The following is a 25,039-nucleotide window of genomic DNA, read 5'->3' as shown; positions in this document are numbered from 1 at the left end:
CCCATGAGACATTGGAAGAATGTGGAAGACAATTCACAGACGAAAGCTTTGCTGCGAACAACCATCAATTTTGCAACCGCATCGAAGAGGAAGAAACCCCTAGAGTTAAGAGGCAGCGATTGACTGAACCTGACAAGCATGCTTTTAAGAGGCATAAGGGGGAGGATAAACGCTCCAGTCCAAGAACCGGGAGGTGAATTAGCTAGAATGACAGGAGCCAAACCTCAAAATCTGCAATGCAGTTCGAAGAGGGAAATATAAGAACTGGAACGCCATGTACCTCAAAAGCTGTAATACAGGAAGAGGAAGACAATAATGGCTTGAGAAGGCACAAAGGAGATAACAATTTAGTTTCTTTTTTTATATCTAAGTATATTTTAACTGAAAATGAAAGAATGTTTTGATTGGTTTTTCTGAATGTAAAAAAATAAGTACCTATGCAAGTCAATGATAGAATGTGCAAAAGTTTATTTTTTGTTTTTGTATTTATTTGGTTTAAATATTAAAAAAAAAAATAAAAACAACGTTATAAAACGTTGTAAAACGTTACAAAACAATTATTTTTATTTTAGATCATAAGCGTCCGGTAACTGGAATATTACTGTCCGGTTTCTGAAAAAACTATCTGACTTGTATCAAAACAATAATTTTTACAAAAAAATTCACAGTTTTCTATCGAAGTGACTATTTTTATTAGATTTAGAATTAAGCACTAGTCATTTGAAAATTCAAATTTTTTTAATATCACTTATCAAATGTAACCAAGAAGAGTTCAAAAGCAAAAAAAAAGTTAAGTGGCCGATTACTGATACATCTACCCTAGTCACTGTTATTCTTGGTATTTAACTCACTGTGTTCCATGTACGAAGTCTATGAGAAAATATCACAATTATACTGCAGCAAATGCGTCGTTTTAGGCGAAAAATTCCAAATGCGATGCTTTTCCCCATAAAAATCGCATTTTTGAAATGACTCATTTGAGCGCATTTCATAGTATTCGGCATGCAAATGCAATCCACATACCCGATCCGCATATGCATCTGACACTTTCTTACTAAAAGAAACCAGGAAAGAAGACAATGGTTAAACAACGTATCATAATCTTAGTGCTGTACCAGAGTTATAAATAACTGTTTCCACTAGCCTTTTATGGAGCCAAACTGACAATTGTACCGGAAACTGCTTTGTTGTTTTGATATTTTTCTTTCTTTTTATCGAACTGTTGTTTAATCAAATACGTCACTGCATTTACTTGCTATGGATTGGTGTCCTCGCAGTCGAGTCTTGTAGGGCAGATTAAGCGAGATGCGAATCGGACCAAGGCAAACGTTTTCAAATTACTCATTTGGGCGTAGTTACGCATTTGAGGCTAGTGCAAATTAAATATAGCAATCACATTTTGGGTTAGAAGTGGACTTATCTGTTTTTGCCGACGATTGATTGGAGATTGGTAAGTGAAAATTTTCAGAAGATAAGTCAAATTTCACATTTTTGTCACTCCGGCAACCCTTTTATGGCTTATGAATACTTATACTTATGATTTCCATATATTACCCCGCAAAAAATGCGATTAGTCTAGGCTGAGCCGTGATGAGTCGCAAACGAGTATGCGACTAATGTCAGTTTTGATCTCGTTGTATGCGTTGAACTGTTCCTTTTTATGTGAGCATGTCCTATGAAGAGGCTAATTGTACCCATTTATACCCGAAAGGGACCGATAGGACCAATACGCTTTGTACCCATATGTAACAAATGAAGACTAATCTCTTTTCTCATCATAAAGTGAACGCGGTTATGTGTATTTTATTACAGAATATTAAAACTTGCAAAAAATTGTTAGACCCATCCATGGAAAAAAAATATTAAGTCGCCATCTCATTCCAAGAGAAATGGGTCGACGATGTGGGCCAAGTCATTTAGGTTCAGTATATGGCTCAGATTTTTTCTTAAATACTTCTAATCAATCACCTATAAGATTTTTTATTTAACTCACTTCGTTGCCGCTTTTTTATGTTTATTAAAATGGGCTACATAGATTTCAATCTGACTAATACCAACTGTACCTAAAAGGGACTATAGTAGAGATATACGCCGCCGCCGCCGCCGATTTTGGTCGTTTTTCGCACGCCGCCACCGAATGTCAAAAATATCGGCGCGGCGTCCGGCGCGTTACTATATTTTCTACTCGTTTAAGACTGTTTAGGCCATTTATTGTTCATGTCGAAAATTGGTCGGATATGGTCGAAAGTGGTATCAACGGATGCGCATCACTGCCAGTTATAAGAAACCAATTGCGAAATTTAACTCTTTCTAACTGTTCAAAGTTATTTAAAATAACAGGCGCTTTCGATGTCAGCTTAACACGGACTTTGCATCACCCAATTCAGCAAATTATTAAAACAAAACACTAAAAGAAAAGTTATATATTAAATTTATATGCTCACTTAGCATATTTTGTTCAAAAAATTAATAATGAACAATGAATTCAAATAAAATGACCAAAAGCGAACATGTTTTCAAATTGTCCTCAAGTTGTTAAAAAAAGCAAAATACCAAAAAAAGGTGCCGATTTTTAAAAAAATTGTATATTGCGATTGGCTGAAAGAATAAGCGAAATCAGTGATGTAAAATCCTTTAGTAGGTTCTAGGGGCAAAAACAATCCTTTCAAATGATTCTTACCTCATACTTAAGTTGTACGTAGGAGAAGGGTTTGAAAAATCACTTGGGCTTACATTCAAACATCTTTTGTTTATTTGCGAAACTATACAAAGCGTCTGAAATGTTGATTTTGATTTTCACACTTCATCCTTCAACACCCAAGTCTCCCGGTTTGACATTTCCTAAAGTTGCCGGCCCTATCCAAAACTAGTTCCTTGGAGTGAATCTCATTGATTATAGCCTATCAACCAAGTTTAAATACTATCACCTGCAGGTTACGGCTCCTTTTACAATTGTGAATACGCAGGCACATATATTTACCAGGTGAGGCTTTGTCCTTCGCAAGAACACTCAAAGTGGTGAAGCAAAAGCTTTCCCAAGCCAGTGGAACTAATGCCCGTGTGTGCTACTACTCCAAAGTAGTGGACAGTCGAACTTGTTTGAAAACTGAAGCTACGCGGTCATCCATAATGAGCTCTTATATCATCTTATATCTTATATCGTACGCAGGCGAGCCGCCCACACCGCCGCAGCCGGTATATAATAGGACCTACGCCGCCGCCACCGATAAAGTGATCGGCGTAAACCTCTAGACTATAGGGGCTCAATTATGCCAATTAGACAAAAGAGATCAATCAAAGACCGCTCTCTTTAGGAATTAGTCGCATTATTTTTTGCAGGGAAATAATTTATTAAAGACAACAGTTAATTGCTAATTGTTTATTTACTTATTATAAAATATTTTCGAAAATATTGTTGTTTTAATGTTTACCTGTTATTTGCTAATGTTCCCCTCTTCATAGTTTGGTGTTAATCCGATAAGTCGTTGTGTGCGTTCGGATCTTATTAATTTGTTTTATTGTGGCCCGAATTTTCGTAAGGAAAAGGTTAAAATGAATTAAATGCTTAAATTATCAAAAATACGAAAATTATTTTTTTTACTTTCTATGCTTACAGTAGCATATCTAGCAGACTTTTTCCTGTCCGAAAATTAGTTTGCCATTCCTTTTCTTATTACTGTCTAATTCCACTTAACTACCTTTATCAAACCTATTTCCACTCCCACGCTCACCCCTATTCCTACTACCACTCTCACACTAAGATTTACAATTTGGTCCGGCAAGTGAACTCAAATTCTTACTCTAAAGTATGCTCAATCTCCCTTGAACATACAAAAAATTACTTCAAAATCGGCCAAGTCACTTAGGAGGAGTTCAGTCACAAACACATGTACAGAGGAAATGCATATATATATTGTGACGAAAATTAGTGACACTAAGTGATACCCACATCACTAGTCTGATGCTAAGTAAATGAAGCCACAACAACAATAAAGCAGGCAGTCACTTGTATCTACATAAACGAATCAATCATTATGTCTACACATATGTACGTACACGCAGCGGAGAAGAGACGCACAAACACATGTATTAATCTTATCTGAGATGCTCCCAAAAGTAGGTAATTATCTGTGGAAGTGGCACTCACATATACACGCACATATGAGAAGCTACACACGTGCATCTGTAGTTATAATTTTATAGCAGTAACTAAGTAAATTCTGGATACGCCTAGAAGTATGGAACGAGGAAATCGAAGAGTATAAAAAGCAGCAACAGTAGAGGCACGACAATCAGTTTGATTTAAGCAAGCTATAAGTTGCGAAGTATAAGTGTTCTTGTCAAGTAGTCTAATAAAGACCATTTTTGCATTATTCAATATTGGAGTTATTTATTCAGCAGTTTAGTGATTCGAACGTTAGCAGAAGATTTGGAATAAGCGGAATTTCAGTAAATTCGTTACAATATTAAGATTTGTGCTCGGACGTCCGTGAAAAAACGGAGTACTAATTGTTATAAATGCGGTAAACAATAAGTGGAGAGTGAGCTTCAGGAGATTACCCTAATGTACTCGACTTTAAAGCTTGGGATGAGAGCTCTCTTTTAAGGACTAATATTATTATTACAGGTTTATGCATTGGATAGATTTAACTTACTTAGGTCATATCGCAGACTACAGTATTCCATATAGTACCCAGCGAGAGTTCGTAGGTCCTCTCTGCTTAGACTTAAGAGTTTGCATGCTACTCTCATTGCCCTGGGAACTCAATCCAGTGTCGTCTGAACTGCTTTGTTTCCTAGTTACCTATGGTTCCCTAGTGTATGCTTTTGTGTACCCAGAGAAGGGATCTGGAAAAAATGCTGCTAAAGCACTCTGCTTGTCAAGGATGCCTGCCTGATCATTACCTTCATGTCCATGATGCCCGGGAACTTATTCTAAAAAACCTTGTTTTTGGCTCCCATATCATTTAGGACTCCATTGCATTCATACGTTAATTTAGACGCAATTGTGTAAGACTGCCAGGCACCTAAGGCTGCATGGCAGTCTGACATAATGAGAATACTCCTCGAGAATAAGCCTCCTCGTCCCTAATTCTCTACCGCAAACTTCTATTGCATGGATTTCGGCCTGAAAAATAGTGAGGTAGCATCGCATAGGTGTTGGTTTCTTAATGTTCGGTCTATTGATGCCAGCTGCCGTTTCTCCGTCATCCAATTTTGATCCATCCGTGAGGTAGACCTCTGACTCAGGGTCAGTATATGGATTCCTTGTTTCCGAAAGAGTTTATTCCACAATGTACACCTCAAAATTCACTGAGGTCCTGAGCGTAGGGGCCATTGCATCATGCAGTTGCAAATGGGATTTCCTAATGATAGTAGTAATTGATGTCCATAAGTACTCCCACTAGGCGTCAGATATTGTTAAGAAGAAAATAATACTGCTATTTTCACAGTTAATTGGCAAGTCATAGACTCACCATATACTAAAGAAGCAGCTAGTTTCCTAGGTTTCAGTAGAGTTCGCTCAGATATTTTTAAATATTTCGAAAAGGACTAGTTTAGGTAGCAAGTCCCTTACAGCCAAGATTCTTCAGCATCAGCAGGACCATGCTGTCTGCGGCCATACACTTGGAGACTTACACCTTTTTTATAGTTGCCTTGGGGTAGTGATAGCAAGGGACGTATTTAAGCTTTTTCGCTAGCCTGTCTGTTGTTTCCCTGCTTGGGTTGTCTATCTATTAGCCGAAGGGTGCAATACGAATTATCGGAGAGCGAAATCCGCACATTTCTTTCGGTCCATCCATCATTGCGGCCAAGGGTAATTGAACCATTTTCGCTGTCTTTTAAAGCAGTGATTTCATGGTTAACCATAATAGCCTCGCAATATTCGTCCAGGGTTGATGATTCCGCACAAAAGTTTGTATCGATCGCGTGTTAGAATTAGAGAAGTCTGGTGTGTGTGCTTAGTATTTATAATTGCCGTCAGTTATCAAAAAGAAGTAACCAATGGTTCGCTTAATTGGTTTGCGGCCAAATCGTTTAGAGAGTCAAGAGGTAGTTAATAAAAGTTGACAATCTCAGTTTCCGTATGAAGCTTATTTTACTCAGTTGAGCAGAGCTCACAGAGTATAATAGCTTTGATTGGATAACGGTTGGTTGTACAGGTATAAAGGAATCGAGATAGATATAGACTTCCATAAATCAAAATAATCAGTATCGAAAAAAAATTTGATTGAGCCTTGTCCGTCCGTTCGTTAACACGATAACTTGAGTAAAATTTGAGGTATCTTGATGAAATTCGGTATGTAGGTTCCTGGGCGCTCATCTCAGAACGCTATTTAAAATGAACGAAATCGGACTATAACCACGCCCACATTTTCGATATCGAAAATTTCGAAAAACACAAAAAGTGCGATAATTCATTACCAAAGACGCATAAAGCGAAGAAACTTGGTAGGGAGTTTAACTGATGATTAGTAAAATTTGGGACACGGGCATGGCACCGCCCACCTTTAAAAGAAGGTAATTTAAAAGTTTTGCAAGCTGTAATTTGGCAGTCGTTGAAAATATCATGATGAAATTTGGTAGAAACGTTACTCCTATTACTATATGTATGCTTAATAAAAATTAGCAAAATCGGAAAACGACCATGCCCACTTTTAACAAAAAATTTAATATCTTTACAGTATATAAGTAAATTATGTCAACATTCAACTGCAGTAATGATATGGTGCAACAAAATACAAAAATAAAAGATAATTTCAAAATGGGCGTGGCTCAGCCCTTTTTCATTTAATTTGTTTAGGATACTTTTAATGGCATAAGTCGAACAAAAATGTATCAATCCTTGTGAAATTTGGTAGGGGCTTAGATTCTAGGACGATAAACGTTTTCTGTGAAAAAAGGTGGAATCGGTTGAAGCCATGCCCAGTTTTTATACACAGTCGGCCGTCTGTCCTTCCGCTCAGCCGTTAACACGATAACTTGAGCAAAAACGATATATCTTTACTAAATTCAGTTCACGTACTTATCTGAACTCACTTTGCATTGGTATAAAAAATGGCCGAAATCCGACTATGACCACGCCCACTTTTTCGATTTCGAAAATTACGAAAAATTAAAAAAATTATTTATATACCAAATACGAAAAAAGGGATGAAACATGGTAATTGGATTGGTTTTATGACGCAAAATATAACTTTAGAAAAAAACTTTGTAAAATGGGTGTGACACCTACCATATTAAGTAGAATGAAATGAAAAAGTTCTGCAGGGCGAAATAAAAAAACCTTGAAATCTTGGCAGGAATACTGTTCGTGGTATTACATATATAAATAAATTATCGGTACCCGACAGATGATGTTTTGGGTCACCCTGGTCCACATTTTGGTCGATATCTCGAAAATGCCTTCACATATACAACTACCACCACTCCCTTTTAAAATCCTCATTAATACCTTTAATTTGATACCCATATCGTACAAAAACATTATAGAGTCACCCCTGGTCCACCTTTATGGCGATATCTCGAAAAGGCGTCCACCTATAGAAATAAGCCCACGCCTTTTAAAATTCTCATTAACATCTTTCATTTGATACCCATATCGTACAAACAAATTCTAGAGTCAGCTCTGGTCTTATAGAAATAAGCCCACGCCTTTTAAAATTCTCATTAACATCTTTCATTTGATACCCATATGGTACAAACAAATTCTAGAGTCAGCCCTGGTCCACCTTCACCCCTGGTCCACCTTTATGGCGATATCTCGAAAAGGCGTCCACCTATAGAACTAAGACCCACTTCCTTTTAAAATACTCATTATCACCTTTCGTTTGATACCCATATTGTACAAACGCATTCTAGAGTCACCCCTGGTCCACCTTTGTGGCTATATCTCGAGAAGACGTCCACCTATAGAAATAAGCCCACGCCTTTTAAAATTCTCATTAACATCTTTCATTTGATACCCATATCGTACAAGCAAATTCTAGAGTCACCCCTGGTCCACCTTTGTGGCGATATCTCGAGAAGACGTTCACCTATAGAAATAAGCCCACGCCCTTTAAAATTCTCATTACCATCTTTTATTTGATACCCATATCGTACAAACAAATTCTAGAGTCAGCCCTGGTCCACCTTTATGGCGATATCTTGAAAAGGCTTCCACCTATAGAAATAAGCCCACGCCTTTTAAAATTCTCATTAACATCTTTCATTTGATACCCATATCGTACAAACAAATTCTAGAGTCAACCCTAGTCCACCTTTATGGCGATATCTCGAAAAGGCGTCCACCTATGGAACTAAGGCCCACTCCCTTTTAAAATACTCATTAACACCTTTCATTTGATACCCATATTGTACAAACGCATTCTAGAATCACCTCTGGTCCACCTTTGTGGCGATATCTCGAGAAGACGTCCACCTATAGAAATAAGCCCACGCCTTTTAAAATTCTCATTAACATCTTTCATTTGATACCCATATCGTACAAACAAATTCTAGAGTCAGCCCTGGTCCACCTTTATGGCGATATCTCGAAAAGGCGTCCACCTATAGAAATAAGCCCACGCCTTTTAAAATTCTCATTAACATCTTTCATTTGATACCCATATCGTACAAACAAATTCTAGAGTCAGCCCTGGTCCACCTTTATGGCGATATCTCGAAAAGGCGTCCACCTATAGAAATAAGCCCACGCCTTTTAAAATTCTCATTAACATCTTTCATTTGATACCCATATCGTACAAACAAATTCTAGAGTCAACCCTAGTCCACCTTTATGGCGATATCTCGAAAAGGCGTCCACCTATGGAACTAAGGCCCACTCCCTTTTAAAATACTCATTAACACCTTTCATTTGATACCCATATTGTACAAACGCATTCTAGAATCACCTCTGGTCCACCTTTGTGGCGATATCTCGAGAAGACGTCCACCTATAGAAATAAGCCCACGCCTTTTAAAATTCTCATTAACATCTTTCATTTGATACCCATATCGTACAAACAAATTCTAGAGTCAGCCCTGGTCCACCTTTATGGAGATATCTCGAAACGATGTTCACCCATAGAAATAAGGCCCACTCCCTTTTAAAATACTCATTAACACCTTCCATTTGATACACATGTCTGTTTCTTTGCACCCTTCAAAGCCGCAACTTCTACATCTACATAAAGGGAATCACCAATCCTTCCCCAATTTGCAGTGTCCTGTTATTGTGGCAGTAATTTCTTTCCTAGATCTACTGAGCAGGCTTCTACTTCTTTTTTATTGCAGTCGAGTTAAGTTTGCTTGGTAATCTTACAAATGCCTGCGGAGTTTGACTTTGTTATGCAAGCCATTTTTTAATACTGTGAGTGGACGATGCACCGTGACAGCCTGAGTTTTGTCTACCGGTGTGTCTGCCTTTCTTGCTTATCTACTTTCTCATTGGCAACAAGATTTTTGTGACTAGGAACCCAGACAAGTGTAATAGTTGCAGAATTTCTGGCTGACTGTAGTATGCTCCTATCGTCTTTGACTACCTTAAAGATATTATCGCCGAGTTAAGCTCTCTAAACGATTTGACTGTCGGAGTTAGTTAGTACCTCTGGCCCTATTGAATTTTCCAGCATTGTGATTGAAGGGCTTTTACCTTCTTTTAGGTCCTTCGGCTTTAGCGCAAGTTTGCCAAGTACAATATTTGACTTTTTCGTGAGATAGACTAAATACCGACCTGTTCAAAAAAAATTTTACTTATTATGCAAATCGCTTGAAATTTTGTACAAGGCTAACACCTTTGACTCGGCCAGCGTTTGGGGGAATTTTTTGCGTTCAATACGCCAGGGACCGACGTTTCCTGAAACATAATATGAATGACGGGATAAGAAGGGAAGAGGAAGGCGAACGGGAGCTGGACAGGGACAGAGGGACGGAGAGGTAATTAGAGCGGGATTTGGACAGAGAGAAGAGATAAAGGACAAGGAAGATGTACAGGGACAGAGGATGGACGCGGGTGGGTCGGGGAGAGAGACAAAGAAAGGAAGAAGAAAAGAGATGGGAGAGGGTCAGTGATTGGGGGAGAGAGTGCCTATGGACAGGAAGAGAAAAGGAAGTTAGGAGGGTTAGTGAGTGGCAAATAGAGAGGTAAAAAGAGACCAGAAGAGAGGGAGAGGTATGAGGACAAAGGAGAAAAAAAGGAAGTAGAAGCACGCACCGGTTCAAACATGTTTTTAAACAAAATAAAGCAAATTCCTTTCGATACCAATCTTTTCCGCTTGGAATATGAACAGTACGGCCAGAAATTGCCCTTAGAAAACTATTGCACCACCTTGCAGTTCATTTTGAACAAATTTTTGTTGAGTGAGATAACCTCCTCTTGGACAACCCCGAGGGCTGTTAAATCTCTCCTCGAGTTGAAAGGAAAAAGCTCTTGTTAAATATCAAAGAAGGCGAGAGGTAGTCCGATGTTGTATCCTTACCCGCATTCCATTTCAAGATACCACTATGACAAAACCGCTACCCGTTCCAGCACCAAGACTTCCTGAGTATCCAGAATAATCCTATGGCAGTGATTTGAATGTGAAGATCAAGCGGTATTTGATCCAGGCGCGTCCATAGGACATACATGCCCTAAATGCTCTCGGTACCCCTACGAAGGCTGCTCGTTGCATCTTGTTCAGCTCGATAATGTCTTGCTTCTCTAGGCCAGACCACTTATGTAGCGGCCTGTGAGTTAGTATTGGTATTACGATAGCAAGTGAAGATTTTCTGTCTACCATTTTTGAAGTTCTCTTAATTTAATGGAAACATTTTCCACTATTTTTGTTCTATACGTTTTAATACGCTCTAATTTGCATATCTACGAGTAAATAGCACATTGTGTAATCGAAATTCATGGTCCGGAGTATCAGAATGTTTAGGAAGTCCTCCGGCACGAATAACCTCAACTCTCCGAATGATTAAGTCACTATCATGAAGTGAGGTTCGCTTATATGTACCAGTCTTTTCTAAGGTAGGTATACAAGTGTTTGGGATCCCGAGGTTTAACCGTGGTGAAACCCAATATAGCATACATATTGTATATACTTCCTATTTACATACCTATGTTTATTTACATCTGTCCTACATTTAAAATCGTATTAATATTCATCGGAGCATCATTTAAGTATTTGTATTTATTTGAAATGCAGCAAACAATTAATCTGCCACCAGCAAATCCATAAACGACAAAGAAAGAATAAATAACAGGTTAAAGAAGAAGTGGGTGCACTGATGAGAATTAACAACAAACAAAAACATCCACTTTACGCATATAAATTGTCTAAGGCCCGGTTTTTCAGTACAAGTTCGACGCAGTTTGTCAGTTAAACTACGCTTAAATTTATTCTGCAGTTTTTCAGTCTATTTTAACTGAAGTTTGAGCTGAGCTTAAGTGGCCGATCTGACAGGGTTAAACTCTAGTTAACCTATCAGTTATTTGCGTTTGTTGGCAATGACGTCGAATATACCCAACACGCATTTGGGCTTAAGTACCACTACATCTCAGGTTGATAACAAGACAAACATTGTTTCGAAACAGGACTTAACTTAAGAATGTAAACTGGGGAAATGTTTTGGAAATGCATTTGAAAGCTGTGCTTTTCACAAAATCTCTCAAAGGTCGGAAAACAATTTGAGAATGACGTTGGAGGTCAACTCGAAAACTATACATTTTAAAAAATGTCTCAAAGGTTGGATAGTGATTGGAGAATGCAGTTGATTAATAACTTGCTATCTGGTTTAAGAATAATTACAGCATGATGTTGGATATCAGCTCTGGCACTAGATGTATATTTCTTTAAGACTGGAGACATTTTTTTTCCATGTTTGTTGGGTAAACAAAATCCAACTGTTGCCGTATCCACAAATTATCTAGATAACAAAAAAAAAAAAGAGTGCTGCCGTACAAAAATCCTACCCCCAAACGCGGCCTTGAACTGTGACTGAAAAACTGCTCAGTAGTTTAACTGGAGTTTAAATTTGACTGGAGTTAAAGCAAACTTAGTTTAAGCTTAGCTTAACCAACGACTGAAAAACCGGGCCTAAGAAGTATATATTACACATATGGTCTTCGATCGTTAATGATATTCAGCTCCACTACACTGCCAATAAAATACATACTTCACATATAGACCCAGCTAATAAAAACTGGGCGGGTAGTGTTGAAAGGGAGTCATGCTGAATGGGTTTTTATTGGATATAGTGTGGTAACGCTTTTTTGTCTCACATTGATGCCTTCCGGACACGGTGGACGTATGAGAATCCCAAACGAATGATTTCTGTCGGAGCTGAGGCAACGAATATTAGATAGGTGTTGAGAACTTTCTTTGCAAACGCCCTGCTATGACCAAGTAACGTATTGTAACGAATTTACTGCAATTCCCCTTATTTGCAATCTTCTGCCAACGTTCGTTGTTGTTGTTGTTGTTGTTGTAGCAATGCTCGCCCCACCTAATAGCCGCGACCGATCACAAATTTTCATCAATATCCTCTAACGGGAGTCCAAGGAAACTTGCCGTTTCAACAGGGGTGGACCATAAGGAAAGGGGTGTTAGAGGCGTTGGTTCCACATTACAATTAAAGAGATGGTTGGTGTCATGTGGGGACACATTGCAAGCAGGGCATACATTTTGTATGTCGGGGTTGATTCTGGATAGGTAAGAGTTTAACCTGTTACAGTATCCAGAACGAAGTTGAGCAAGAGTGACACGCGTTTCCCTGGGGAGTATGCGTTCCTCTTCTGCGAGTTCTGGATATTTTTCTTCAAGTACTGGATTCACCGGGCAATTCCCGACATAAAGGTCCGACGCCTGTCTATGGAGTTCACCAAGGACCTGCTTGTGTTTTTCCGCTTCATACGGCTGGGTTCTCAGGTGCCGTATTTCCTCAAAATGCTTACGGAGATGACTCCTTAGGCCCCTAGGCGGTGCTGGTTCGTCAATCAGATGTCTGTTGGGATGCCCAGGTTTCTGGGTATTCAACAGAAACTGTTTGGTCAGCATCTCATTTCTCTCCCTGATGGGGAGTATTCTCGCCTCATTATGCAGATGGTGTTCTGGGGACATAAGAAGACAGCCCGTGGCGATTCTGAGAGCAGTATTTTGGCAGGCCTGTAGTTTCTTCCAGTGGGTGGTTTTTAGGCTTGGCGACCATATGGGTGACGCGTAGCACGTAATCGGCTGGCTAATTACTTTGTATGTGGTCAAGAGCGTTTCTTTATCTTTTCCCCAGGTACTGCCAGCAAGGGATTTGAGGATTTTATTACGGCTCTGAATTCTTGGAACAATTGCGGTTGCGTGCGCACCAAAATGTAGATCCTGATCAAACGTCACACCCAAGATTTTGGGGTGTAGGACAGTCGGTAGCGTAGTGCCATCGACGTGGATGTTCAATATGGTCAACATTTGGGGCGTCCATGTTGTAAATAAGGTCGCGGAAGATTTAGTCGGTGACAATGCCAGGTTTCGCGAGGCGAAAAAACTGGAGAGATCAGGGAGATAGCCGTTGATTTTATTGCATAGCTCATCGATCTTTGGGCCTGGGCCTGTGGCCATTATTGTGCAGTCATCGGCGTAGGAAACGATTGTGACTCCTTCCGGTGGTGAAGGTAGCTTAGATATGTAGAAATTAAACAAAAGCGGGGATAGGACACCACCCTGTGGCACCCCTTGTTTAATTCTCCTTTGTTTTGATGTTTCGTTTCTGAATTGCACCGATGCCTGCCGACCACCCAGATAATTTGCGGTCCACCTTTTAAGACATGGGGGAAGGGTAGACCCTTCCAGGTCTTGCAGTAACGAGCCATGGTTGACCGTATCAAAAGCTTTTGATATGTCTAACGCTACGAGTACTGTTCTATGGTGGGGATATTGATTCAAACCGCAATTTATCTGGGTGCTAATGACATTTAGCGCGGAGGTAGTGCTATGGAGTTTTCTGAAGCCATGCTGATGAGGGGCTAGCTGCAAATGTGCTTGGAAATAAGGGAGCAAAATGGCTTCAAGCGTCTTTGCCACTGGCGATAGGAGAGATATCGGACGATATGACTCACCTACGTTAGCTGGTTTCCCAGGCTTTAGTAGCGGTACCACCTTGGCCATTTTCCATTTCTCGGGTATGACAAAGGTGGAAAGAGACATATTGAAGACATGCGCTAAATATTTGAAACCCTCTTTCCCTAGGTTTTTAAGCATCGGCATGGCTATGCCATCTGGGCCCACTGCTTTGGATGGTTTAGCGCGACCAATGGCGTCCTCAACCTCTCTAGCGGTGATGGTAATTGGTGACGCACTGAGTTTGTGTTTATGTGCGTGTCTATTGGCTCTCCATCTATTTTTGTCGACCGTAGGATGCATTATATATTGTCGGCAGAAAGCGCTCGCGCATTTTTTCGAATCCGACAGCACCTTATCGCCAAAGGCGATGGAAACTTTGTCTTTGTGCTTAGTCGGATTCGATAGGGACTTTACGGTGGACCAAAGTTTACCTACACCGGTAGAGAGGTTACAACCTCTTAGGTGCTCTTCCCATTTCGCCCGCTTGTGGTCGTCCACAAGCAATCTGATGCGTTGGTTTATATCCCTTATTTGGGGGTCGCCTAGATCAAGCTGTCTTATAAGGTCGCGTTCCCTCGCTAAGCTCGCGGCCTCCGCCTGGAAGTGGGGCCGGATTTCGGGAATTCTCCCGGCGGGAATGAAATGTGCCGAGGCGGATTCAATGACCTTATGGAAGGCACGCTCCCCTTGGCGGGCATCAGTCGGGATAGGGAGGGCAGCAAAGATGCTGTCTGTTGCAGATTTATATTCTTCCCACTTTCCTTTTTTGAAGTTTATGAAAGTGCGTTTTTCGGTGACGATGAAGTCGGCGGTACGCTCGAACGAAATAAGTATGGGCAGGTGGTCGGATGCCAATGTTACCATCGGCTGCCAGTTGACGCAGTTTACGAGTTCTGCGCTCACGATTGAGATATCTGGCGAGCTATGACAACTTCCTACCATACGTGTGGGGGCGTCCCCGTTGATTGTGCAGAACGTCGTTTCGTCTATTTGATCCGCCAACATCTCACCCCTACTGTCCGCCCGCAAGTTTGAATGCAATAGGTCGTGATGGGCATTGAAATCGCCTAAGATAATGCGATTGTTGCCAGTGAGTAAGGCCTCGATATTAGGGCGGTATCCACTGGGGCAACAGGTGGCAGGAGGGATGTAGATGTTGATGATTTCTAGATTTGCATCGCCTGACCGGACAGATAGGCCTTGACGTTCTAAGACATTGTCACTGCGGTCGATGCCAGGATCAAATATATGATATTGCACAGAGTGGTGTATAATAAACGCGAGCCCGCCTCCATTTCCGCTCTCGCGGTCTTTCCTGTGGACATTATAACCAGAGCAGGTCTGCAATGCAGATATTGCTATGAGTTTAGTCTCTTGAATCGCAGCAATGCGGATGTTGTGCCGCTTCATGAAATCGACTATCTCCGTAATCTTCCCAGTTAGTCCATTACAGTTGAACTGCAGAATTCTGAAGTGCATGAGGGGTGACGCCGCCACTCTAGGGGTAAGTGAGGGGTGACTACGCCTAGGTTGTGGAAGGCCAGGACGCAATTGCTGTTGTGGCCTTGGGACTGGGCGCCCTTGGGCAAGCATTGGGGTACCCGGATGATTTGGGTTTGCGACCTGGCAACATGGCGCGATGAAACCCGTCGAGGGGTTGCCGTCGCGGAGACCAGAACATCTAGGAAAGTGGCACCACCCAAGGCAGGAGCTGCATTGAGCGGATGTCGCAAACCTATATATTCTGTGCTGGCAGACGGTGCAAACGGAGGCAGGGACTAAGAGCCTGTTTCTCTGACCTGCACGATTGCTGCCAGAAAAGAGGGGGGAGAAGAAGACGGGGGCAGGGGCTGATGCTCAGCATTGTTACCAGCTCTACTCCGAAGGTAGTAGTTATGAGTGGTATCAGCTGTTTGAGTTGTTGGCGCCGTGGGGCGCGAGCAGCAGCGGGTACTTGTTGTGGCTTGCTGAGCAGCGAAGCTGCTGGAAGGTAGTGGGGATACGCTTAGGCGTAGACTACGGGACGCCCTTGGGCGTGAGCAGCAAGGAGCCACAAAAGATTTATAAAAGTTACGTGGACGTCGGGTTTTGGGATCAAGCCCAGAACAACCTGTCCGATGCAACCATCCCTTGCACGAGACACACTGAACAGAGTATGACCGTCCTAAAAAGATTCTTTTCTGGCAAATGCAGCAAAACCATTTCTCAGGACCGGGGTCAGGAGGCGGACCCGGATTGGGTTCGATACCTTCCCGGAGTAAGAGAATATGTAGCAGTCCTGCTGCAAGGAGCTGCTGGGAGGATGACAATTTGTGGGAGGGACGAGACAAATTAAATGGGGTCACACTGAAATGACAGTCCTTGGTCGGGAAAAATCCCGAGTCGCTCCGGTACATAGAACCGACTGCCTTGGGAAGCGTGCCAACGTTCGTATCGCTAAACTGTTGAATAAATAACTCCAATATTGAATAATGGAAAAATGGGCTTTATTAAAGTACTTCACAATAACACTTATACTTTGCAACGAATAGCTTGCTTAATAACCAAACTTATTGATAGCTCAAATGAAACTGACTTCTCGCCTCCACTGTTGTCGCCCTTTTATACTGTCCGACCTCCTCGTTGCATATTTCTAGGCTTTTCTAATTCCAGAACTTACTAGTTAGTTATACATTTCTCAGCTACAACTACAGATGTATAATTTTTATAGGTTCTCTCATACCCCATGCGCTTGTATGTGTGAGCGACACTTCCACAATCACAATTGCATACCTTTAGGAGCATTTCAGATAAGATATCTGCATGTGCTTGTGCGTTGCTTCTCCGCCGCGTGCACGCGTATGTGTAGACATAATGATTGAATTATTGATGTGAATTCACGTCACTGCTTAGCATCGGCCTAGAGATGGCAGTACCCTTAGTGTTCCTAATATTCGTAATAGTATGAAATGCTGGCAACAACGGTAGTTAGATGGATAAGTGTTGGGGATTGCACCATTGGTCTATTACGCTCTCATCTCCTCCACATCACTACATCCAAATCCACTTTCCTGATGAACTCTAGTAATACCCTTGTCTTGCTCTGGTAATCCTTCGAATTCCATGAGGATATGTTCAGCCGTATTCGCTGATCGTTCGCAGATCCGTCAAATATCACTCGCTGTATGCCCAATTTGTGCACATAATGGTTGAGTCTGCAATGTCGTGTAAGAATTTCTGTTAGAATTCTTAGTTTATTTTTTTGGAAGGCCTATGATTGCCCTATAGAGTTTGTACTATATCCTCACAACAGTACCTACCTTGTCTTAAGCCTGGTCTATTACGCCGGTGTTTTCCCTTTTCTTTCTATCTTCCAGAATTATATGACCTCCCGTTGTATTTGGGTAACTGACATAAGTGGATCAGGTACAGTCGCTGCCTCTCTCGCCGAGCAATTCACCTGCTCATTACCACCGACTCCCCTCAGGCTTGGAACCAAAGCCAGCAAAACTACATTGCGGATTCATATTTGTATCAACTTTTCACGCACTGAAATTAGGCAGCGTATGGCGATGAGTCCGTTGGCAGACTTATGGCGTATACTTTCGCTCCAAAGATGCTCAGGTATTCACCCTGAGGTACTGATATTCTGATTCTGGTTCCAAAGACACCGGTTATGGAGCCATATGTTATAAAGGGATTTTCTATAATGGTATGCATCCATCTTAGGACATATGGGCTGCAGCCCGATGATTGGCCTGATGGGCGTTTGCATGCCATTATGGACTTCGTAGCACTGGTTGACATGGAGTCAAAGCGTTGCTTCCATAGAAGCATAGTGACGGAGATGAATCCTAAGTACATTACTTCGTTTCCATATTCCAATGCTATGGTAATTGGTCTTAGCATTGGTACGACTCTTCATCTAGTAAAAGGAATGATGGCCATATTTGATAGCTTGATATTAAGCCACACTGCCGCCTCATCTATTTGTTTAATGTTCTGTGTATGTTATGTCATAGCGGGCGTTCGAATTTACCCATTACAATAATTACCTTATCATCCGCGTAATCTTCTTATCTGGAACCATTGTCTGACAGACTCTGAAGGAATTCATCCCTTACAAAGCTGCACATAAGGGGAGAGAGAACCTCTCCTTGGGGAAACTTCTTTCGGAATTGACCTGAACTACCCACCTGGGCCTCAGCGATTCTTGTACGGAGGAGGGCATAGATCTATCCTTGGATAGGTCCCTCAATGCTCTTCTCTACCATGTTAAACTAACACCGTCTGGAGACGTATTGTCGAATACACCTTTAATGCCAAAAACACGAATGGATATTTAAATTCTAACGGCATCTGGATTTCAGCGGAGAGTTGGAAGAGAGCTGTGTCCGTAGCCCTGTCAGCTCTGTAGGCATGCATTTTTAGTTGGCTATGATGTAGGGGCTAACTTCTGATGGTATTTGACCTTATACCGTGGTCTAATACCTTTTCCGTTGCCTTCAAGACAAAGGAGGTAAGAAGTATTGGTCTGAACGGTTTCGCTTGTGAGTGGTCCGTTTTTCAAATTTTTGCTAAAAATACAACATATTTCATGATGCTGGCGAGGTGTATGATGAGGCCCTTGCTGCATTAGCGCTGTCTAAATACCATCAAAGGATTACGCAGCTCATTTGACTCCGGCCTCCGACAAAAGGCTATGTGGCAGTCCAATGGGGTTGGCCTCACTATGGCGTAAACAAGTGCCCCTTCTATTGGTGTAGATACTGTCTGGAAGCTTAACTGGAAAAATCCCGCTTCATTCTCCTTCCAATATATAGTGCTTAATAGGGCATGCTCAAATCAACGAGAGCGCCCCTTGCCAAATACAGAGAACAAAACTGGTATTAGTCACAACCCATGCAACTGGTCGCGTATGTTTTTCGTTTTAACCACATTTTTTGCTGGGACATGTAAGTATGTATGTACATTAGGGCGGGTCAAATTGCATGGTGGAAAAATGGGGGGAAAAAACTTCAGGTGCCCTCCAGTTTCTGAATCTATGGGTCATACTGAGTAATATTGTCCATGGGACCATAGGTCTGAAATTAATTTCGAGCCCCCCTAATTTTGTTAGAAAATTTTATATCCCAATCCGAATCCGAATTTGGCATTTATTTTCATGTATTTTATTTGTGGGAGCCGCTATTCGGATTGGGATGTAAAATTTTCTAACAAAATTAGGGAGACTCGAAATTCATTTCAGACCTATAGTCCCATGGACAATGTTACTCAGTATGACTCATGGATTGAGAAACTTGATGTGCCTTTTCAACAATAAATTTGACCCACCCTAATGTACATAAATACATACATATGTGGAGGATGTGATCGTATGAGTAGTTAAACTTTTTTTGCGAAATCGTGTATCGGGCGCTCAATCTGAACAATTATACAATAATGCGTAGCAAAGAAAAATAGACAATAAAAAATGTAATAAAACTTAGCCAATATTTAATAAGCATTGTTGTGGTATTTTGTATATTTCGTTTTATTGTTATTTGATTTTTTTATAATTATTTTTTTTTGTTTTTAATATTTAGTATTGATTACATACAAACTCGTACTCATACATTCATAATCATATTCATTTATATATATCTATTAAATATTTAATATAGCACGCTTGTTGTGTACCACAGTTTTTTAATTTTTTTGTGTCGCCAGTAGCGCTTATTGCTAATATTTTTTATTATTTTCCACAAGGTAGGTATAATTTAAAAACTAATGCGTTGGTTTTCGTATTTTTTTTGCATTGTTATTGATTTCAATAAAAAATGGATATTTACATTTTCCTAACAATATTTAAAAGCTTAGCTTATTATCTTAGATAATATTTTGCAGCAATTTTTTCTTTAAAAGGTGTACAATATTTCGTTCAGAATACTCTTTCATTACTCCCCTCTTACACTCTTGTTCTCTGATCATGACGATAAGGATTGCATGTATAATCAATTGTAGCCCCGATTATGACCATCATATGATATCACATTAATAATGATTAGGTTTTTATAACTATACTACAATCGTTAAATTTACAGAATTAAATTTTGAATTCTAGAATTTCGTTGGAGATTCCGATCACCATTCTCGTAATTCCAACTTTTGTAGAGTCAGAATTGCTGTAATCGGAATAGCTGTCTTTTTAAATTTCTGTAATCAGAATACTTATCGCAGCTTTCTGTCGGGTTCACACACTCCTAAATCTAGTTTCCGGTCTCAATTCTTGCTTGATCATAGGTGGGAGTGGGAAGGTACCATTTATTTATTTTTTTATTAATAAATAATTTTTTTGTCATTATAAAAAATATTTGTAACAAAAAAATTATTATTAAAATTCCAAAAGATTTGAAAAAAACGCATCATAATAGGCATTTTTCATATATTTTTCTTATTGAGAAATTCTTATTTGATGATGCAATCTGCATATATATTTAAAACATTTTATAACAAGTTTGAGAATTACCTGTGCATATGTGAATGGAACTCAACCAAAAATAAGAGTTAAAAAATAGATTATAAAAAAATTGTTTTAAAAAACTTCAAAGTTTGACGTGATGGAACTCGCGCCAATCGATCGCCACCGCAACATTATAGCCGCTGGGGCACTACAACTGCCTGATAGATTGTGCGAAATGTTGTATTTAACATTGTAGTGCACAAGAGTTGTACCGTTTCTTTTACCTTGAACTTAATTTAAGAACATCGTTCTCATTAATAGAACATTTGTTCATATTTTAAGACCAGCCGTTCTCTTTTCAAGAAAATGGTTGTCAGTTCAAGGACAAGGTTCTTGTTTTGAGAACAGGCCTTTCGTTTTTCAAGGACAAAAAAGTAAGAAAATGAAAAGCTTGAATTGAGTCCGGTGGTGCTGTATTTTATAACGGCATTTTTCTCTGAGTGTACTGACAACACCCTGCAAGTCAAAACAAGCTAATAGTACATGCTAAGTGCGCCATCACTCGTATTCTGCTATCAAAAATATTTCAAACTATACTCTTGTACCTCCTTATTTCTTTTCATCGACTATTATCTCATCACCCGCTTGTATGTTATAACTATATAAACGTTTATTCGGATATTTCATTAGCTCTGGACCCAATTCTTTATAATCTTGATCAACATAAAATAAACGCATTTTATTCGCTGGCAAATCTATTAATTTTTCTAAACGCATCTTCAAATCACCCACTGTGAAATAGACATCGAGTAGACGCTCTTCCGTCTTATCCTTAAATGTAATAAATACTTTTAGGCGTTTTTCAGGCTTAAGATTTATATTAACTAATGGATCTAATTTACCATGTTTAGCAACTAATTCATCGTAACGTTTTGGACGTTCCCACTCTGGCTTGTCCATATAGTGACGTATAAAGGCGCGTTCGGCATCTTCACGTTCATCAGCGCTTATAATGCCACCACCATTGAGCAAACTCACATTGGGTAAGCGTGCAATTAACAGCTGACGCCGTTCGTGTTCGGTACATTCTAAACGCTCCCAAAGTGGCCAATTTTTAACACGTAAATTGCGTAGTTTTGGAAATTTTGCTATCTGATCGATATCATCCCAAGCGCTAATATTTGAATAGCTTAAATTGAGAAAAAGTAAATTGTGAAAATGTTTATGCGCACATTCCATTTTATTAGGCATTTCAACATCTTCCTCAGAAGTGGAATTGCTCCTGTTGGTATTGGTGGATATGTTGCAGTCGCAATCGTTGCTGTTTGCGGCATAGCTATTGTTTGCATTTGCTGTTGAGGGTTTAGCGGCTTGTATCGCTTTAATGGGACAATCGGCTAGCACCAAATTTTCGAGGCTGGGAAAAACGCGTCCCAAACGACAAATCTCCAACCAACTTTCCACAGGATTGCCGGTAAAATGCAGAGTTTTTAGTTTGCGATGTGGTCGTATGCGTTTCAAACGCGTTGTTTCTGTTATATAGCTGCCTGTTGGTGAAGTTGGTGTTGGCGGTGGTGTGGCGGGTGTTTCGTTTGTGGGTATTGCAGTCTCATCTCCAGCTGTGCTAGTGCCGATGCTGTTTAATTCACTTGAGTCACTGTCTTTGTTATTATCGTTAACCTCATTCGTGCGAGCGACATCGTTCTCCCGCCTACTAACTTTTGCAGCTTCCTCCGACTTTGCTTGCGCTTCCTCCCCAGCACCATCAGCACCAGCGCACTCAATTGAATCGATGAGCACTTCTTTATAATCGTTCAAACTGAGATGTAATTCTTCTAACAATGGCAAATTATCCAGTAACACTTCAACGCTTGGCCAATCTAAATAGGTACCATTTAGCACCATACTGCGTAGACTGTTTGTGGGTAGCATTACGGTGGGTGTACAAATGGGACCGACTAAATGATTTTTACTCAAATTAAGAAATTCTACGCGAGGCATATGTTCGAGTATATGGAAGACCTCTTGCCAATCATTTAATTTATTTTGTGCCAAATCTAGTTCACGTACACGGCGACATTTCTCTTTTATGGCTTCAAAATCACCCGCACAGTCAATGTCACAGTCGTTCAGCACCAAGAGTTCGGGCACGCTAAGTAATGGCGGTAGACGTGGTATATAAATTGATATGAGATTTTTTTCGGTATCGGCTGTGCCAACTGATGTTGCCTCTTCCGCGCTACCATTCAAATTCTCCAACTGACAATCTGTAAAGTATTTGCGTTCCAAAGCTTCCAAAAGTGACGGCATACTGTTGATTGTAGCGGTACTTGCGCGCGCTGCACTTAGTTAAACACAAAGGCCACTGAGGTTGTTTGAACTCTTAATGGTATTAGCTCTTTTACGACTACAACGTTGCTCGCTATGACTGCTGCCAAAACTGAAACTGCAGGCGCTATTCCTGTTCCATGTGTTGCTCCTACTGTGGCACCAGCTTCGTTTGTTTTCACGCGCTAAATGCACTCGCTACTTCAGCAACTGCAACGATGATTGTAAAAACAACGTCTACGACGACGATGTAGCCCACTATGCTGCTCGTTGAATTTTGGACACTTGAAATTTGGCATATATGTATGCGCCAAATGCACTCGGTGGTGACGCTCACTGCGTGGTGTAGAGGTAGTCAATTGCTCTATTGGTGTTTTATAACTTAAGTTTTTTTCGTTGTTCGCTTGGTGTATTAAAAATGCAATTAAATATTTAAAGCTTTGTTTGTGCGCATTTGAAATTAATAAAATCGTATTTTACTGATTTTAGTTTATTCTCTCACTTCGTTTTTTGTTTTTGTAGCCCTTGCAGCGTTTCACTTCTATTTCCGTTCTCAGTTTTTCTAATTTTTCCAATTTACTGTTATTATATACATATGTATGTAATACTTCTATATTGTTAGTAAATTTTCCTCAAATTGCAGTTAATTTTCTGTGACGTAATTTTCATAGCAATTAATAAATAAATCCAGCACAATCGCACTACAAAACAAAAAATTTCATTGAACACAATTTTATCTATTGCGCACTACTAATTCAATTCGATAACTATATTATAAACTTTTAAACAAAGAAAACAAATGCAGTCTTAAATTTTCCTGCTCGCTCGTTATTTTTCTTGCTTCCTCCTCAACTGGTTCGCTGCTGTCTATCTCACTGACTGTGTTTCGTTGGTTTGCTGTTTGTAATGTAAAGCCCACTAGCTGGCTGGCAATGTTGTTCTCAGTGGTCGTAGTTTTTTGTTTATTGTTATTATTTTGTTGTTGCTATTGTAATATATTCCACCGCTCAACGCCACCACCTTGTGCACACAATCACACACCTCTTCAACGTTTTTACTCGCCATTGCCTCGCTTGTACTATGTATGTACATACATTTATGAACGTCGTGTGTTGCTTCAATTTGTTCACCCAAAAACAGTCGCGAGAACACGTTCATAAATTTGTATGTATATAGGTAGGTTAGTCGTGTTCTGGCTTTTAGTTTAGGTCGTTGCCTGTTTGACATGACTAACTTGTTATATGAGTAACACAGGGCCGTCACTAGCAATAAAGAGGTTATGGGAAGGATGGAAAAATTAGCTTCGCAGCGCATATTATTAAACAAAGTAAATTGAGTTTGCTAGAGTGACAGATAGGAGAGACAATAATGTATTTTGAGGGTTCATGAAGTTTGACACGTATGCCTCACTAACCCTTTTACGCACGTGGAACACCGGTGTTTCAAAACTATTTAGGGCAGACCGAGGTAGCTTCGTTTCTTTTTTTGCAGCCCTATATCTCGACAAATGTTTTACGAATTGAAACAGATATAAGTTCATTCGATCCCCCGTATATATAGAATAAAATTCTAAATAAAGATTTCTTGAAATAGTAATGGAGGCTGAATTTTTTAACATTTTATGAAAATAGTTGATTTCGCTGAATGTGCCCCATGGCGGAGTAGCTGGCGGCATTAATGGGGCACCTTCATCAGGCATGTAGTAAAGCTCCGAAATGAGATTAACCATCTTTTGAAAGAATTTTTGATATGGATTCATTTTATCAAACATATTGTTACAAACAAAAAGTTGCAGGATCGAAAAATAATGCATCCTGAACTAATCAAAACTAAAATAAAAAAAATTTGTTTTCTTAAATATAATGTTACAAATAAAAAATTCATTTAATGCCAGTTTAATGATGTAAACAGTTATTTTATATTAAAAATGCTTAGATATACTTCAAAAATATACTTTGTGCAAAATCGCGATGTTGAAGCAGAATTTGAAGGCAGTGGAAGTTTTAACTCACAACCAATGAAATGTCTACCACCTTGGGCTTGAAAAATATGGATGTCGAAATATCAAGTATCCTACGAAAGCTTACTGTATATGTAAAGCTCTCAGTGAAAACTCATCTGCCTTGCAGATGTCGTTCGGAGTCTGCATAAAACAAGTAGGTCCCGTCCGCCCAATTTGTAGGAAAAATTAAAAGGAGCACGACGCAAATTG

At 40.0% G+C, this 25,039-nt stretch overlaps 2 protein-coding genes across 6 annotated transcripts in view; both read right to left on the bottom strand.

The window, feature by feature from the left end:
- Positions 1–25,039, bottom strand: part of KCNQ (KCNQ potassium channel) — a 245,457-nt gene that overhangs the window by 70,746 nt on the left and 149,672 nt on the right. The window lies entirely within an intron of this gene.
- Positions 19,564–23,799, bottom strand: mlt (tubulin folding cofactor E like protein mlt). The gene has a single exon (XM_067774912.1). The coding sequence runs from the start codon at positions 22,807–22,809 to the stop codon at positions 21,109–21,111; it is 1,701 nt and encodes a 566-aa protein (XP_067631013.1). The 5' UTR covers positions 22,810–23,799; the 3' UTR covers positions 19,564–21,108.

Source organism: Eurosta solidaginis, chromosome 3 (assembly GCF_040869045.1).
Source record: "Eurosta solidaginis isolate ZX-2024a chromosome 3, ASM4086904v1, whole genome shotgun sequence".
In the NCBI taxonomy this organism is placed as follows: domain Eukaryota; kingdom Metazoa; phylum Arthropoda; class Insecta; order Diptera; family Tephritidae; genus Eurosta; species Eurosta solidaginis.
This window is presented reverse-complemented; position numbering and strand designations above follow the sequence as displayed.